Source organism: Anas acuta, chromosome 4 (assembly GCF_963932015.1).
Source record: "Anas acuta chromosome 4, bAnaAcu1.1, whole genome shotgun sequence".
In the NCBI taxonomy this organism is placed as follows: domain Eukaryota; kingdom Metazoa; phylum Chordata; class Aves; order Anseriformes; family Anatidae; genus Anas; species Anas acuta.
The window spans coordinates 40,157,458-40,176,998 of record NC_088982.1 but is presented as its reverse complement, the minus strand read 5'-3'; the positions used below and the strand labels follow the sequence as shown (position 1 = coordinate 40,176,998).

The window sequence follows — 19,541 nt, the reverse complement described above, 5'->3', positions numbered from 1 at the left end:
GATTCAGGTTTTTACAGGGATGGTCATCAGTTGTTCGGACACCTTGACAAGTACTGAACTGGACATCCAAGTGCTGATCACTTTAAGATAGCTAGAAGAAAATCTGTTTCGATGACAATTGTGAAACTTGAAGGGAGGATGAAAGCTTTTTCCTTTAACTGTCTAAAACTGTAGTAGTCAAGCTAGGTCACCACATTGGCCCTACACAAGCCTTTTTTAAAAAAAGGTGATATTTTCAGTCTTGTCTCATCAGTATTCATCATCCTGAAGACAGAAGCAAGTACCATGTTTGCTGCTTGTCTTGCTAAATGTCACCGGAGTGACAGAACTTCCTCAGTGTCTGTTTCACTGATATTTGAAAACTTCTGTGAAGTTCAGTGGTAGAAGTGGGCAACAAAGTCAGAAGTTGAGGAAAACTTAGCGGATCATAGATTTTGGTTCCAGAGGAAGAGTGTTTTGTGTTTTTTTTTTTTTTTTTGTTATACATTACATGTTCATATAAGTCAATGCTATATAACCCATATGGAAGTCAGCAATCAAGTATTTAGGTACTGTTTTGCTTTAGTTGGTATGAATTTTACGCATACAATGCAAAACTGATAAACCTTCCTGATGTTTCAAGTGTGGTGTTCACAGTGAAGATGTTTTCATGCTTTTGAGGATACTATTACTAGGATGGGAAGCTTAATATTGTAGTTTATTTGAGTGGTGTATAATACTTACTGTTCATTTAGTCTATTCCATGAAATGAAATCAATTAGCTTTGTCCCTCCCCATTTAACAGGATTTGTCCATAATATTACCTGTGGAGTTCAGATTGTTGCTGTAGGCTGAGTTTCGACTGTCAAGTAATTGGATGACCTCCTCCCATAATAACAAATGAGTGAGCTAATTATGTAAACACGTGGACTGCCTTGAAAAAAATGGAAAATGATTCATATAGTGTCTAGGCAAAACAATAGCTTGTACTGTACATCTTAGCTATGTATTCTCATGAATAATTGTTTTTACAGTCCAGGAAGTAATATTTAAACTTTAGGAAGAACTTTTTTTTTTTTTGTCCATGATTTTGATATGAAACTGAATGCTCTGGGTGAAAATATGGCTGAAGCAGGCCTAGTTGAATGGGGCTTTCTCAGAAATCGTCCAACGTCTACAATCCAAATAGGTCCCTTGGATGTTTCAGATTTATGGCCAGACCTGGTTATGTGTCCATCTTACATTAGTGGAGAGAGAAGGGGTCATCAGCAGACAGCAAGTAAGGGAATCATTTAAGCGGTATTTCTTTTGTTTACCTGGAATGTCGCTATGCCTGTTTTGAAAACTTCTTACTAATGGCACGTGTCTTTGCCATCTTTCCTACTTGCGGTGTTGAGCTCATATATGAGTAGGCTGCTAATATCCATGGGACTCATTGAGTAATAACCCATGAGCATGACTCCAAGTCACTGTGTGACCTGTAAGAAATCTTAGTTCTGTTCAGTACACTTCTGTTTTTCTCTAGGTGCTAAAAAGATGAACATGTGTGGTTTGTTTAGGTGTTTAAGAAGTGTTTATTTTTAACAGAAGATGTCCTGGGAGGCTGTCAGGCTGTTGATTATGTTAGTAATGGTTTGTCAGCAGTCTTCTCTTGTAAACAGTTTGTGTAAAATTTTCCGTAATAATGATGATGAGTGATGTGATGCTTTTTTTTGATTGTTTTAGGCTATGTGATGGTGTTATTAGCACAGCAAAAAGAGATGCATTAAGTGAAAATGTATCATTTCAGGCTGCTTCCACAAAGGAAAACAGCCAGGCAAGGTGATAAAATTCAGACCTCCGACAGACTCAACAAGGGCAACACACAGGGTATCTCTGTAAGTGGGAAGCCAAGTGGCAGCAAATACGCCTTGGTTTCTGCTGTCCCCACCCCCGGCTCAGTCCATAGCAGTGGCAGCTGAAAGGGTACAAAAAAGGGGAGCAGGGAATAATAAGTAGGAGGCAGCTGGTGCTCCTCTGCCCTGCATACATGCTGAGTGCTGTGACTGCGTAGTTCTTCAACCTCCCCTCCCATTCTGCCTCCACTGGGACTCCTGAGAGCTATTGACTAACCCCTTTTGAGCATCTTTGCATCTGCTGGATTCTTGGATTTTTTTACGGTGTTTGTGGCTAGTAGTAGTGCAGGGAGAAGGATGTAACAGCAATGGGGGCAGGGTAGGGCTCAGCTTTGGGAGCCAGGGAACGACACATGGTTGTCATCTGGCTAACTGGAGGAGAGGAGGGTGTTTTCCTGGGTGGCGGCAGCAGGCACAGCAGTTGCACCAACTGCAGAGTGACCTCATTCCAGCTCTAGGCAAGATTTGATGCAGGTTGCCTGTGACTCTGAAGAGTGGATGTGTTACAGATTTCTGCTGTGCGCTGAAAGCACCTGAAATTTAAGGACCGCAAGGTTAAAGCTGAATGGGAAGTGTCACTGTCAGTTATTGTCCTGAGCTTTTTGATAGGTGGTGCTTTCTGGGCAAGAAAGCCACAGCTGCTGGTGGTTTTTATGGTCTGAATGGTCACTGTATATTGTTGTTCATAAACAGTAGCTAAATTGGTTTTGGTGTTTTAAGAAGGTGCACTGGAGGTAATACATAATCTAGGTCTTCACTCTTGAATATGTAACCCAATTTACTTTGAGAGCCTTGTTTTTAGCAGGTAAAATGTGGGGGCACACACATAATTATTAGATTGGTGTTGGAGGGGTGGTAGAAAGGTGATAAAGAACACTTGATTTGTGTGTTTTATTTAAAATAAAGCATAACTGTTGATAATACAGGGCTACTGTTTGTCAGGAAGACAATCCTGCTGTAACAGCAACAAAAAAAAATTTATAGGGTGCATAAACGTGCTTTTCCTTTTAATGTAAAAACACCAGTAATTGAAAGAAAGAAAAAAAAAAAAAAGCACCCTTGTGGATTCTTGTGAGGTTAAAAAAAAAAAAAAAAAGTAATCACTAGTTACATTTTTAGACATAAGAAGGAGGAGAAACATACCTGCAGCAAATATCTGTGCTGTAGTCATCAAGCACAGCAATATGTTATGTAAATATTCAAACTGTAAACACATTACTCTGCATGGTTTGGGTACCACAATGTAAGAAGGACATAAAACTATAAGAGAACCCCAAAAGGAGAGCTGCAAAGATGGTGAAAGATTTAGAGGAGAAGACAGGAGTGGCTGAGGTCCCTTGGTTTGTTCAGCCCACATCAGGCTGAGGGGAGGCCTCCTGGCGGCCTGCAGCTCCCTCACAGGGGAGCGGAGGGGCAGGCGCTGAGCTCTGCTCTCTGGGGACAGCGACAGGACCCGAGGGAACGGCATGGAGCTGGGACAGGGGAGGGTCAGGCTGGGGGTTAGGGAAAGGGTCTGCACCCAGAGGGTGGTCAGGCACTGGGACAGGCTCCCCAGGGCAGTGGGCATGGCACTGAGCTGCCAGAGTTCAAGAAGCGTTTGGACAACGCTCTCAGACACAGGGTCTGAGTTTTGGGTGGTCCTGTGTAGAGCCAGGGGTTGGACAAAGTGTTCCCTGTGGGTCCCTTCCAGTTCAGGATGTTCTGTGACATTGTGACTTAGACAGCTGTTTGTGTTCATCTACTATAAAGTGTGTGTGTTTTCCGTGGTGGTGGTTTACAGTGTACCAAGTTTCTACTGCAGAACATCCATTGATTTCATGACAGTTTGTTGATCATTTGTAAGCAGTCTGGACTGTAAGCTGTCTGGGATGTTGGTTCCCAGAGAGAGGAGAGTGCAGAGCAGTGGTGCTTGGAAGAGGCTGTCTGAATCAATTGTGCTGGCCTTGAAATGAAGATAACCTGCCTCTCTGGGAAATAGTTTGGTCAGATAGGAATCATTTGGCTTAAAGGGGTCCATGTTATACAGGAGGTCAGGCTTCATGTGGTAATAAATGCTTCTAGTGAAAAACACTTCAGAAAGTGGTTGCCCGTGTAAGGATGCAAGCACAGTAAGTCATAAGGTAATGCACAATACAGACACTAATCTCTGCACTTTGAGGGGGAGTTATAATCATTAACACAGCTCAAGACTAAATGTGAGGTACAGTGGTCAGATAAATAAAATACGGTACAATTTCTTCCTTCGGCGTGAGTTGCATGGGGTAACCAAACCACTTTTCAGTAACACCCGCTAGTGCACTGTATGTCCTTCCAGTAATGTGACGCAAGAGCAACTGCCCAGGCTTGCTAGCCAGTTGTGGCTGTGGCTTCCCTGGTTTCAGATGTTACATGTCACCGCTTCGTATTTTACAGAAAAGAAAGAAAATATTGAATGGTTTTCTGGTCTTTTGTGGAGAGTACAAGTATGCAAAAGACAAAGCTGATTTTATTCAAAAAGTTCTCTCAAACAAAATGAGGATATTATCCCTCCCTTTTCTTCCCCCTTCTGCCCCATGCCTAGGTATAGCTACTCTAGAAATGTGGCCTGTGTGATGGGACCACTGCTCGATATAAGGTTACTTGTGCTGGAGTGCCTTCAGGGTCGGGGCTGTCACCAGTCAGTCAGGCGCTAATCCCACAAACTTCAACATGTGCTTTAGATCATTGCCCATGAAACTGCTCCCTTGAACAAGGGCTTGCAGGTTCAATGTTATTACGTTGGAAATTCCTTCCCTTACCTCATTGTAGTCAGAAAACTGATGAAACCACGGGGAAAAACCTTGCAATCAGTGTAATCACGTGATGTGATGCCTGCATAATTCATTGGCTCGTGCCCAAGGACCAGTCCAATCTAAATATGATTCTTTGTTGCTTGTTTCATTTTTATGTGAACTTTCAGTTATTAATCATATTTCAAAAGGTTCTTTCTGTATGGGGAGTTACTGAGCAATATTAAAATAAATTCATATTCTTTTTATTATAATGGTGATCATTTCAAGTAGAAATTCCTCTGATTATTTGAACTGCTGTTTCTTTCAGTTTGGTTGTGTCATGTGTCTGCCTTGAAAACAAACAAAAACCTGACCTCCTGTGCAAAGTGGGACAGTTCCTGAAGGATAACAATCAGGGATAATTGTATAATGACAACAATAAATATTAATTGACTTTCATATATAATAATGCATAAATTATTTTGAAGTATCACATTTATCATCTATCAAAATAACTATTTCATTATGTAAGTAAGATTTTACTGATAAACTCTGTTGCAATTGACTGGTAAGCTGGACTTTGAATTTTCCATGGGGTCTTTTGGAGTTCAGTGAATTTTCTTCCTTTAACCGTTCTTCAGGGATATTTCTACAGCCTGTTCCTATTCCTGAAAAGGGACTGGGCAACTCCTCCATATTTCATCTTTTTTTTTCCCTCTTGTTCCATGTATAACATCTCTCTGTTTCAGTGCTGCGTAGTCCTATTTTTGTTCATGTGGCTCTCTCCACCTTTCCTGAATATGTAGCTCTATCTCACATTGTTTCTGTTTGGTGGGGCAGGGGAGTGTTCCTGTCCTTCTATCTCCAGTAATGAGGGAGGAGGAGATAGGATGGGGCACTTCTTTTAACTTGATGTCACTGCGCAAGTCAGGTTTATTCTAGCTCTAACCTCAGCTTTGTATCCCTGATTTTACAGCTGCAGCACCCCGAGAGATCTAGTGATGGAATCAGTAGGGCCACCCTCAGACCAACATGCTTGGAAATACAGTACAAGGAAAGAAACAAGCATGTTTTTAAAGATCAGAGTGACTTAACAGTGTATCTGTACCTCAGAAGATTACATTTGGTCAGTAGATGACTTTATGTAGATGCTGCATCAGGCTTTTTGTGTGTTCAGTACTGTCAGTAGACACGTGAAGCTGCAAAGCATGAAGAATCTTTGGCACAAGCCCTGCTATGAGTTTGCAGCAAACCCAGCGGATATGTTCAGTGTAGTGTTTGGCTTGGTCTGTGATCCAGTTGAGAAATGCTGTTAAGCTCACGACTAGCTTTAAGCATTTGAGACATTTGCTTGTAGTTGAAAGTGTGTATGCACGTGCTTTCTGGAGCAGAGCCACACTGTGTCTGTGAAGGCTGAATGGAGAGGGTGAATGTAACAACAAATTGCAAAATGCTGGAAGGTGAAAGGAATGTTTTAACCTGCTTCAGTCTGCTGAGTTTGAAAGGAGTCAAGATGCAACTAGGAAGGCTGGTGGCAGATTGATCAAAGGCAGCTTGTCAGCGTACACCAATAATCAAAAGACATGAGAGATGCAGTAGTAACAACTAAAGCTAGCTTGACTAATGAACACTGGGATATTTTATATTGTGTTATATTCATATCCTATAACAAGCACACAACTTTCTAGTATTGCTTGCTAATGACCGATAGCGTGTCCAGGCTTGTTTCTCATTATTACAGAATTTGTGAATTAAAACATGGTGAGTATCAGTGCATCAGGCAGGAATAGGTTATATTTGATCTGGCCTCTGAAGATCAATGTATAAGATTTGTTTTCCTGAACAAATAAAAAATAAAATGGGGGAATCCCACATCACTGATAGGTGGGGTATTTCCAAATGTCAGTTGCAGTTCTAATTTTTTGGATTTGCTAAAATGGAAAATGGGTAGTGCTTTTATACCTTTATAATGCATAAAACAAAACTGAAAGAGGAATAGCTAGGGAAGCAGTCTTCTATTCCAGTCATGACAATACAGAATGGGGAACTAGTACAACTATAATGGGAAGAGATGAAAACAGTTGAAACGAAAAGAGGATTTTAGCATCAATGTTTTAAAATGTTTTTGGTATGTGCAGTTTATTTCAGCTATTTAAAATATTTTCTGCCCTAATAAATACTTGCAGAAAAAAAATCTTGGAAAGTTCATCCATCTGTTCTTAGGATGTGAATTTGCTGAGAATTTACTACCCACATCTCTGCAGGGAAGATGAAAATTCTATGTGGAGGTGAAAAGGGAGAAATCTTTTGCATCTTTCAAGAATAAATAAGGCATCTGGTGGGAGAGGGTTTTGATGGGGTTAAAATTACGTTTTGTATGTGATTTCTTATTAAAATACCATTTAGAATTTACAGAAATATTGTCAGGAGTTATTGGTAGCTCTTGGTATGCAACTGTTGATTGCCCCTTACTAGCAAAGAATTTTCAAAGCTACTTTGGGAAAACAGTATGGCTTTGTCTTTCATCAGTATCCTTTCAGCTGAAAACCAGCTTGACTGTTAGGCATTTTGATCCTTTCTACCCTAAAAAAAGCAGACCATTAAATAGCATAATTATCTTTGCTGGAAGTCTTAGTTTTCAAAATTCAGATGTCAGCTAGAAAACTCTTCTAGGGTGTATTATCTGGGTTTTTCTTTTCCTTTTTTTTTTTCCCCCTCCAAGGCTCTGAAAGTAAAAGAAGCAGAAAAGACGTAAATAACTTTTAAATACAGTTTTATAAAACATATCTTCTTTGCTTCAATTTGTCTGACATCATACTAGGATTGATGTATGTTTAGAAGATGAAATCTTGTTGAAACTGAAGATGTTTTCTCTGAGTCGTTCTTTAGAATGCAAGGGAACAAGTGTGGGGATGAATACATAGGTTTGCCTTTAGTTGTGAATGGTGGATCAAGGTGTTAGGAGCATGTGAAGCCCCTTCCTTTGGGGTCTTAGAAGATTAATCGCTGTGTATTTATGAGAATTTCCCTTTCTGTAGGTCTCCTTGTGGGTACTCTTGATGTCGTGTTGGACTCCAGCGCCAGAGTGGCACCCTATCGAATCCTCTATCAAGCACCAGACTCCCTGGTCTATTGGACTATTGCCTGTGGTAAGGACAAACATAGTGACATGTGGATTTTCATTCTTCCTGGGTACTGTGCCACATAACTAACAGCATCCTGCCTGCTGTGCACAGTCAGTTTAGGACAAAGAAATAGGTCAGGATGAAAACCTGCTCTAGTGGTTAAATTAGGAAGTTCCAGAGCATCTAATATTCAGACCTGGATTGTCAGCATGTGTGTATTTGTTATGCTCGACACTGACTAAGTAAAAACAGAAATGGTAATGGAGCACGGAGAGTTGTCTTGTTATTTCCCACCCTTCGTCTCCCAAATGCTTTCTCAGGGAAGCAGTCTACTGTCCGTGCCTCCTCCATGCCCATGGCTTAGTCCTGCAGCACTTTTGAAATGCGGCGTTCCTGGGTGATGGGTGTCTCTAAAATGTACAATAGGAGGAGTGCCTGGGCTGTGGCTCCCAAATTAGCTGGGCACCTGGCTTCCCTTGAAACGGAAACTAGGAAGGTAGTAAAAACCCAGCTCTCACCTAAATGCTGAATATGGGTATGGCATTTCCTGGATCGCAGCCTCCTACAGGTTAAATACCGTCTAGATCGCAGGGATGCTCACCTTCTGGACAGTTAGTTCAGACAGTGTTGTCCTTCTAGCTATGTATTTAATTTCAACCAGGCAGTAGCTAGATTAGAGTTAAATACAGAAGTGTATATTCGTAGAAGGATGTGAAAACCCTATAAAGAGTTTTTGGTAGTCGGGGCTCAAACTTTGACATATCTAGCCTTAAGACCATTTCTTCTGTCATTATCATAGTTGGTAAATCAACGAAGTTGCGGTTTTCATAAACTAGGATATTTGTGTACATCAGACCCTGTAAATACTAAATGCTTATTTCTGGGGTCAGGTACATATTGCAAGTAGTGTGAAGTAGCCTGTGGTTAGTCTCTGCTTCTGGCTGCCAGCTATAAAAATAGTGCCTGAAGCTGAATACAGAAAGTCAAGGTTTTTTTAGCCCTGATTCACTAAACCTGTAAGGTCAGATCTCTCAGTTTGATATTATTGCTTTGTCAGTCTTAGAAAATGAAAATTTTTGAATGCAACACCTGTATTTTTGAAGTTTCAAACAGTATTCTAGGCAGCAGCCCAAACTGTTCATTTGAAAGAAAATGGAGAAAGAGGACAGTTGAGGAATGCACACATGCCGGTCATTTCTTTAATAGACTGTCAGCTCCTAGCATCCCCAGTGCTGCCTGACATTCAAAATACTGGTTAATGAGGCTGTAGAGTTCTGGCCTAACACTGCCCGCTCCTTTGTGCCTATTATCTCAGTAAAATGTGACATGGACATACTCTGTGTGACTGTTCCTCCAGACAAACCCTCTCTCTTGGGAAAGGAAGAAGAGGAATGGGTGAAGCTTTGCCATAGATCTAAAAATGATAGCAGATCAAAGCAGAGTCTGCTCTTGGAAGCATGAGACTCGTGTATCTGACAAAGGTGGTATCACAGCTGTGTTGTATTCTGTATCCAATAAGAAATTTTTGAATAGCTTGTCTTAACACAATTATTTCTTGAAACTTTCAATAGTGTAAGACCTGACAGAGGGCATCAATTTAAACAGATGTTTTTCCCTTTACGCCTACAAGTATCAACCCCGTGATGATTTTAACTTGTATAAAGTAATTTGCCTTTAATGGCAGCTAATAGTAAAAGCAGATATTAATGAAATAGTCTGTTATGAAGGTTGTTTCTGAATCTTCATTTAACTGTTTGCTTTGTACTGTCAGCTACTTTGCTGTGACTGTAATTGATGAGACATTGCAGTTCAGCTTTCCTGGGATCTCAGTCATGAGAAAGAAGGGTAAAAGTGCTTGCCAGTAAGTCTATTTACACTATTTGTGCACAAGCAGAGCTAGTTACAGATGTATGTGAGTTTTCATCCTCCTTTCACCAGAGTATCAGTGCACAGCCATGAGTAAGCACCTCTGTCCCAGAACCTTGAAAGGGAACAACTGAAGACACAAATTTCCTCACTGTTTGTAGGCTCCCCTCCAAAGAAAATAATGTGTCACTCTCTAAGGAGCCTTTCTTCAAAGGTGTTCATACCATGCACATATTCAAAAATTAATTTTTGAGATTTTTGGAAATAGACCATGTAACTTTTCTTTAAGCATGTTCGCATATTTTGTTGCATGACACCTACAGATCATTATTTTTTATCAACAATGTGTGTCCTCAGGTTACAAGGGGCTCAAAATGGAAGGTGGATGAGTTGTGGCCCCAAAATAAACAAATATACCATACGTGTAGAAACTTATGCTACTGAACTGTGAGGGATTTTCGTTTCTTTTCTGTGACAGATCTTGCAGTTTTGAAATGTAGAAATATGGTACTCAGTTAACATTTAAGCTGTTTTTAATAAAAATGCCCTTCAATTTTGAATCTGAACCCTAACTGAAATTGCTAACCAAGTAGTTAATATATCTGTTTCCATTTTTTGTGGACAGTTTCTTGAATTTTTAACCTTATAATACCAGGCTGTGTGATTGGCTTCATTATTTTTGTTTTGTATTTTTGTAAGACTGCAGTAGCTCAGGCTTATCCCCTGAAGGGAATAGCGTGACTCTTAATGGGAGGTAAAATTTTACAGAGCAAATCGTTTATCTCTGCAGCCTTGATGCTGAGCGGCCCAACGTTGCCTAAGGCTCTGCACTGTGATTATTTTATGAACTCACAACTACAGCAATTCCTTCTGAACTGATCAAGGGTTGTTACCATTATACAGGGCATTAAGGGATTTTGCTGCATTTACCTATGCGAGTGATTTGTCCTACATTGTATAGCTGTCCCTCCCTGTTCCCTAGGGGTAGACTGCCATTTACTTGGTACTTGTAATCTCTTATTTTTACGGAGATTTGTCCTATTCTCCTATGCCTTCCACAAAGCAATAATCTCTGCCTTCAGTGAGTAGCTGTACAGAATGACTGGAACAAATGTGATTGCTTCCTGGTTCATTCATACCACATGACATTTGATCTTGTTCTGTACAAGACTCTTCTGGGGGAAAAATAATCCAAGGGGTTTTGTTTGCTCTGAAGTGACTTAAAGTGATGTTTGGAACCTAGATTTGTTCATTTTGTGTAGGAATAGGAATTTGCTTTGGTATTAACTCTATGTATATAGGCTGTATGAGAATGCTAGCTGGTTAGATCTGAGGCTTTGTAGCTCTGTAAGTGGGCTTGTTTACAGCACTTCTCCAGTGCAGTGTGATGTTGAACGTGTCTGCTACAGCTTATAGTTCTGTCTATTGAACTAGACTGGAAAGATGATATGAAAGATGTTATTGATGTCTTTGCAAGAGCAATTTAAGACACACAAATTTTGTAACAGTCTAGAAGTTGAAAACATTGTACATGATCAGCCTTGTATATTTTAATAGCCCTTCTGTGCTACGTTCCCATCCCAAATCTGCTAGTCCTTAATTTCAGGGAAAGGGTGATAGTATGTACGTATACCCTGTTCGAAAACAAACAAGTTTTTTAGTTCCTATTCCAACTGTAAAATTAGTCATCCTTACTATGGCTTTGTATATTTCAAGTGTAGAATCATTGCTGTAGGTTTTTCATGGTAGTGGAATTTTACGTGCATTTCCATACAAGTTTCTAAATCCATATTTCATATGTGGAAAACAGAACATGGATTATTGTAAAGCACCAATCTTGAAACTGCATTATATGCATTGGGAAAGGTCCACATGTTCTGGTAAACAAAGAGTTACAAGTTTTAGAGTGTATATATATACATAATACACGTGTGTGTGTGTGTGTATTGTCTCTGTATATTGAGCTTTAAATGTTTTCTCCTCCTGCTCTGCACAAACTGAGGTTTCTGCCATTCCATTCCTGAACCTGCTGTTACTGGCAAGAACAATTTTAGGCTCCCTGAAGTGTTACAGTTTCTCTTGTAGTGCCTTCTGTAAATTGCAGCAGTTCAGGTTGACTAATAAGCATTTCAGGTAAGTATGTACTTGGGAGAGAAGACTGGACATGACACATTAATTTTCTTCTCAGTCCTGAATATAGTCATGTCTCCTCTGTACCTTCACATCTTACATTTGAAGGGTTCTGTTGCAAAGTGGTGTAACTGTTGAATGTTTGTTTTCTTTTTTTTTTCTATTTTTCTTTCCCTCAGATTTAGAGGTATTGCTTGATTTACCTGAAAGGCCAATGATGGTAAAATATTGAACGCTTCTAACGTGCTAAGATGGGCAAAGGCTTGCCAGTAGCAGAGTTAAGAGACCTAGAGTTTAAAATATCACAGTGAAAATATTTCTTTAATCCTTAGTAAATAAAGCAAGGAAAAAGGTCTAGACTGTGAGGAGAAACGGGCTAGAAATTTTCTGTATCATATCTTGATTTTGGCTTGCTTGCACAATCTTCTGTAGATGAAACTGTCTGGGAGAGTTCTGGAGACAAAAATCAGAATGGAGATGAGAAATGTAGGCAATGAGATAGGAGGTTACAGGTTCAGGATGCTAACCATAGCTGTTCAATCACAGAATGGTTTGGGTTGGAAGGGACCCTAAAGCCCACCCAGTTCCAACCCCCTGCCATGGGCAGGGACACCTCCCACCAGACCAGGTTGCCCAAAGCCCCATCCAGCCTGGCCTTGAACGTTTCCAGGGATGGGGCAGCCACAGCTTCTCGGGGCAGCCTGTGCCAGTGCCTCACCACCCTCTGAGTGAAGAATTTCTTCTGAATATCTAATATAAATCTGCCTTCTTTTAGTTTAAAACCATTACTCCTTGTCACTATACTCCCTGACAAAGAGTCTCTCTCCTGCTTTCCTGTAGGCCCCCTTCAGGTATGGGAAGGCTGCTATAAGGTCTCCCCAGAGCCTTCTCATCTGCAGGCTGAGCAACCCTAGCTCCCTCAACCTGTCCTCATAGGAGAGGTGTTCCTGCCTCTTGATCATCTTTGTGGTCCTCCTCTGGACTTGTCCTCTGATTGTATTCCAGAAACACTATTTTTTTCTTCATTACTTATTGCTGAGTGACACGGAAAACAATTGTTTGTGTATTCAAGATTACATTGCATTCTTCTATAAACAGCAGAAACATTTATGTTAAAATAGTATAGCACCAGCATGGATGATTTGTGCCTAGTTAAGTTGGAGAGTTTATCAGCAACAGCTAGTTGTAGTTGTCACCATTTTCTAACAGTTGTTGCATGTGAGCAGCTATGCTTTCCTGCATTCTGTAGGTGTTAGTTAGCACATAGATACATTTACTTCCTAGTTCTGAGTAAAATGAACTGAGACTGTGATTGAACAGAACTGATGAGGTATTGATCTGATTTCCTAGTTGGATTGACATGTTTTTGTCAAGTTTCATATGTAGATGTAAACATGCAATGTTTGTTTTCCTGAAAATACTCCTGAAAGTCTCTATTTTGACACAATTACCTCAACCTTCTCTTTTGGTGGAGTCTTTTTTTTTGAGTGCCCAAATTTATTTTTAATTTGAGATGGTCAAAGAGAGATACTGAAGAGCACCAACAACTTTATTCTGCAAGTTATTGAGAACAGAGGGACAAAATGGAAGTTATGTTTATTAAAATCACATCTCAAGAAAAAAAAAAGGCAAAAGTTTGCATGTGTTAGCTCTAGCTCATACCAGAAGCTTTTTCTCATTCTTGTTCAGAACATCTTTACAGACTACATGTATATTGCTTCATCAATATCAGAGATCTCATTTGGCCCCTTTTGGTTTGCTGAGAAAAATTGAAATTTAGTTTATTCTTTCACCTTGAAAAATAAACTACCTTTGACAATCCTCCCACCCCTAAAAAGAAATAGCTTTCTTGGAGGTCTTTCAGCACCCTTCTTTTTATGAAGAGCCATCATAATAGACTTAGAATGGAAAAACAATAGAAAAACGGTCCTTTTGAGCATTGCTGTTGTGATTTCATCATTGGCTTGTAGTTTGTATGTAGTGTTGAGGAGTTAAGAATCAAATGTAGAATATACAACAGTTGTTTTTTGTCAGTTCCCAATAGATGTGAGTAATACCTTTGCCAACTCTTCAGTGTGATGCTGTGCAGCACAGCATCGTTACTATGTTTGGAATTCTAAATTTAGGATTTTCTTGCTCATGATACTGACATAGGCAGTTTGTGCTTGTCAGAGTATCTTGAAGATTGCCATCTACTTACTATGAAGTTAGAGGACCATAGGGAAGAATTTTGTAATTTCCAAGGATACAGCATTTGTTATATGGCAACTGCTGTTACTGGCAAGTTTTATTTAAGCCATTTATTTATTTATTAAGAGGACATAGACATTGCTTTCTTATTTTGTGATTTTTTGTTTGTTTTATATACAGGTTGCTCAAGGAAGGAAATCACTGAACACTGGGAATGGCTTGAACAGAATTTGTTGCAAACTCTTTCTATCTTTGAAAATGAGAATGACATAAATACATTTGTCAGAGGAAAAATACAGGTAGCTGTATTATTGTAAATATTGCTAATGATAGATGTGATCGCGGATGGAAGACTATTATGACTTCTAAAGAAATATGACCTAGTATTTCCAAGACTGCTCCATATTGTTGAAAGCAAAAGCAGATTCCAAATAGCAACATGTTAGTAAATATAAAGGAAATTGGCATTAGTGCACATTACTACAGCAGTACAATAAAAACAATATTATGTGCAGGGCTGTGAACATTAAAGCATTCTAAAAAAATTAATCACACTGTTGTTTCTGTCTTAAGTTTTCTGAGTAACTGTCATTGCAAAGCTTTGACTTCCTTTTATGTGTGTGTATTGTATAATACCTTCTCTTCTGTGCAGTTAAATCCCTTAGCATTGGCATTTGTGATAGTGTTGGGAGATGTTGATTGTTTTGGATTTACCATTATATCTTTTCCTCCTTATAGGAGAGAAAATATCTATGCTGATAAATGTACTTCATTCACACTAAGAACTGCATAAAAATAAGTAGTTTGGTAAAAGATTGATTATAAGCAAAATCACTGTACTTAATTTTTGTGTATTTTTAAGCATTGACTTTGTTAAATTCTTCTTTTATAATTTCAGGTATTAGGTCAACTGTTTTAAGAATTTCATAGTTGGTAGTTTGGTTTACTACTTGATCAGGTATTAGGACTATAGATGCTCATGGAAACAACCTATGCTAGAAGTCATTTGTGAAATGTAATCCTTTAAGGAAATTGTTACTTCTTACACTTTTAGAATATTTTCATACTTTATAGAACATTAAAAATTTGTCCAACAAATGAATGATGGTTCACTGTCTTGTATTACACTTTCCATGTAAATGGACCTAGTTGAAGGCAAACAGTATCTTTTCTTTTTATCTCTAACATAGAGGGCAATTAAAAAAAAAAAAAAAAAGGAAAATAAGCGAGTAGAGCAGAACTTCAATATATAGCACAGAAACAACTGTAGTCATTGAGGTATCAAAAAGCAGATTTTCACTGGACAGCTGCCACTTCAGATTTGATTAAGATCTTCTGCACCTAGAAGTGTGAATGGTTTTCCATCCTGATGGTTATCCTAATCTAATATTTCTTTTCTTCTACTTCCTTCTGCTCAAGATCTTAAAAGGGATCATTCATTAGGAAAATTATCAAGTAACTTTTAAAACAGATTCTTTTTTCCTTCTTCTTAGAAAAAAAAATATCTAGTGAAATCCTATCCCTGTCTCCTCAAGGAACATGTTTGTCTGAAAGGGGAAAAGTTGACAAATCACAGGTGCTTTAAAGAGTAGTTAGGATTAAAGATAAATTTGTTAATTTTAAACAGGATCCTAGCAAAGCAGCTAAGTGGTTGATGTTTGATTACTTCTGGCATAGGCATGGTGGGGAGCAAGGTAATCAGAAGACAGCCTTGAATAAGGTAAATAACTATATAGGCAGAAGGATAAGTGAAATACTTTGACATCACAGTTAACTCTTGTGGCTTTTGCCCCTGACAGCCATGGTAATAAGGATATCTGATACCCTATAGCACCTAACATGCTTTGTACGTCTTTCGCTGCCTTCTAGGGCATTATTGCTGAGTACAACAAAATCAATGGCATCAAGGAGGATGATGATACAGAAAAATTTAAGGAAGCTATAGTGAAGTTTCACAAGCTGTTTGGGATGCCAGAAGAGGAGAAACTAGTAAACTACTACTCCTGCAGTTACTGGAAGGGGAAAGTTCCCCGTCAGGGCTGGGTCTATCTCAGCATTAATCACCTTTGCTTTTATTCTTTCCTCATGGGAAGAGAAGGTATGTTTTGCAGTGAAATGTCTGTGCATCTAAGAATTGTTAGGAAGTCTTCTGTAGTTTGTTGCTGTTAGCTTGTTGACCCACTTGAGATGTCATTGCTGTAATGTTTGAAATATTTTGATGTATAAAAATAAAACACTAGAGGATCCAGGTGATAAACTGTACAAATCTTTTAAACTTCAGCCAGTGTTTTGACAAATTGGAGGTCCACGTAGGAGAAATACTTAGCTTCTTGCACAGAGGTTTGAACTTTTTTTTAATACTGCGTTGTATCCTGATTGTTGTAGTATTGGCAGAAGGATTCCGAAATGCTTGTGGTTGTACGCTGTGACATGAAATAAAAACCTAATTCTCTCCCAAACATATTGAATATGACATCTGTGCAATACTTTAAAAGACAAATACCTATGAAACAACATTGGGCAGCATTTGCTTGAGCAGTCTGTGTAGTAGGAAAGTCTGACTAAATGCCTAGACATTGGCAATATTAAATCTATCATCCCTGAACAGACTGATCTTGTATACACAAACCCTTTCATGATTCTTGTCTGGTTGCTCAAGTTCTTGATTTTTTTAATGAAGTGTGATGCAATATTTTGATTAAATTAGGGCTTTTACAAAATACTTTTGTAAGTGATAAACAAACTGTGAAACAGTTAATTGTATTGTGGAGTAGTGAGAAGCCTGTCTGATGTGTTCAGACTACATTTCTTTGCTTTCTTAGGAAAAAGGATATCAGAGTATGAGCAAGTACTGTAACAGTGATAAGTTATGTTAGCCCAGCTAGCTTTGTAGTGCTTATGTGTGATATTCTGTACAGAACTAAATGGCATTTAAACTCTTACGTACTGTGTGTCAGGTGATCATAGTTTGTTTATAAAAGCTGTGTCTATTTGTGCTGTCCTCCCAACTTTTTAAGATGCGATAAAATTTGAGTTGAATCCATTTTATAGAAAATGGAAGATAAATGCTTTCAAATATGCTATTTTTTTCACTGAGTCTTTTTTGTTTGCTTCTGTTCAGCAAAGTTAGTTATCCGCTGGGTTGATATTACTCAACTTGAGAAGAATGCTACTTTGCTCTTCCCCGATATGATCAAAGTGAGCACAAGGTCCAGTGAACACTTTTTCTCAGTATTCCTTAATATCAATGAGACATTTAAACTAATGGAACAGCTTGCCAATATTGCTATGCGACAACTTTTGGACAATGAAGGGTTTGAACAAGACAGGTCATTACCCAAGCTAAAAAAGAAATCCCCAAAAAAAGTATCTGCACTGAAACGGTAGGTAGCACTGGCTCTTAGTCATTTGCTTCTTCTTATTCCTTTTACTTACAGCATTTTGTTTAGAAGTTTTCTAATGTTGTTGCTATATAGTGTTATTCCAAAAAGAAATGATTGGTTCTAGGTGATGACAAAAGGTGAGGAAGTATTTAGGTATGATTAATTAGTCTTCTGTTGAAGTAGGAACAGAAAAATATGCAAATATGCAAAATGAGACACATTTGAGTCACATTCTCACTTGTTCAGCAGCTTTTATGCATCTCTTGACACTGGCTGCATTAGATACCTGTTGTAAGGCTTCTTTAAGAAACATGCCTAACATTCATACTTGGCCCTATAACTGCAATTAAAAAATTACTCTAGATGATGAATTCCATCTAGAACTTATTTAAAGTAGTCAAGCTACAAGCAATGAAATGAAATTCTAGGGCATGAAATATAGTCTGGAATCTACTTCTTTCTATGGATATCATACTGCAATTTAATAGTTTCTTGTTAATTTTTTCATTGTATGGTTCACTAACATGATCAGCATATAACAGGCTGTAGTCAGTTTTTGTCAGTAGTTCTCATTACTTGGTGATATCTGACATGCATTTAATCACTTAGGTTTGTCTAATGTTTTGTAGTACAGACCCATTGCTGTTCAGTGTTCTGCACTGATTGCATTAGCAAGACTAAATCCTGAAATTAGTAACAGATTCTAGCCCTAAGGATTCCATTGTGTTCATAAATCCACATCAAAGAAACATTTTTTTTTGCATAATATTATGTGATCTCTTGTATTTTTTTAATGATTGTAAAATCATTTAGGTTGGAAAAGACTCTTAACATCAAGTCTAACCATACACCTAACACTCCAAATCTACTGCTAGATCATTTCCCTAAACAGCACATCCACAAGTCTCCTAAATACCTCCATGGATGGCAACTCCAGTCTACCAGGGCAGCCCGTTCCAATTCATAACCTGCCTTTCCACGAATAAATTCTTACTGATATCCAGTCTAAACCTCCCCTGGCGCAACTTAAGGCCATTGCCTTGCATCCTGTTGCTGGATTCACTGTGTGCACTTGCAGAAAATAGGACCAAACGTCAAAAAATCACCTGGTCTGTTCCCTCAGAGAATTCAGGGTCATTGTATCCAAGTCATTTGTGGCAGATATTTTTTTTCATGTAGTCTTAAAGTCTTCCAGCAGGGGAGATTATACATCCTTTACAAATAATTTCTACCATGTATTGTATGCTCAGTGTTTAACCGACTTGTATGTTGTAGGTAACTTGCAATGGCTTGTATAAAAATACACCTTAAGATGTATTATGTACAGCTGCCTTAAAACAGAAGGCAGCTTTTTGTGGTGTGTTTTTTGTTGTGTGGTTTTGTTTTTTTTTAGGGATCTTGATGCCAGAGCAAAGAGTGAGAGATACCGTGCATTGTTTCGACTTCCCAAAGATGAGAAATTAGATGGACATACAGACTGTACTCTGTGGACTCCATTCAACAAAATGCATATTTTGGGTCAGATGTTTGTTTCTACAAACTACATTTGCTTTACTAGTAAAGAAGAGAACTTGTGCAGCCTTATTATCCCTCTTCGAGAGGTAAATACTTGTATATGTAGACTGATAGGGCAAAAAATAAAGCAATACTGTATTGGAAATTTCATCCTAGTTCTTTTCCCCATACTTCTTTCTCTCACATAATTTGTTATTTACGTTTCTGTGGTATATTTTTTGTGTCTCGTAGAGAGGGACGATAAGACTTCCTAGATAGATTAGTGGAACTTCTATTAAAGAATCTATCAGATAAAATTTGCTTCTGTCAGATGTAAAGACTTATAATACTAATGAATTGAATTGTCTCTTCATGCAGACAAACTTGCAGTCATTTATTCCTGTATATGGAAAATACTTGCCAGCATTTAAGAAATGCTTTTGTGCTGCCCTTTTAAAAGTTGTTTGCTTAAAATACGTGTTCAGTAAAAATAATTAAAGTTTGAGGCAACAAAATGAAATGTACTGGGGAGATTTTGTATGATTGATTTGCTTTGTGGTTTGATGGAAAAATGCGTAAAGTCTTGGGAATAATTGCAGAGCTCAGGTAAACGAGGACAGTTCAGTTTATCTGATGAACCATGGCATATTTAAAACACTTTTTTTCCATATGTCATTAGGAGTAAACACAAATAGTATTTGTTTGGAAACCTTGAAGTACAGCTTCTCC

General features: G+C 38.5%; 1 protein-coding gene across 3 annotated transcripts in view; it reads left to right on the top strand.

Moving 5' to 3' along the window:
* The window catches only part of TBC1D9 (TBC1 domain family member 9), a 69,853-nt gene that overhangs the window by 26,266 nt on the left and 24,046 nt on the right, over nt 1-19,541 (top strand). For all 3 annotated transcript variants that reach the window (XM_068680792.1, XM_068680791.1, XM_068680790.1), the window contains exons 2-6: nt 7,663-7,773; nt 14,116-14,234; nt 15,805-16,033; nt 17,057-17,318; nt 18,712-18,919. In XM_068680792.1, the coding sequence (XP_068536893.1) occupies nt 7,663-7,773; nt 14,116-14,234; nt 15,805-16,033; nt 17,057-17,318; nt 18,712-18,919 (929 nt within the window). The remainder of the gene's footprint in view (nt 1-7,662; nt 7,774-14,115; nt 14,235-15,804; nt 16,034-17,056; nt 17,319-18,711; nt 18,920-19,541) is intronic.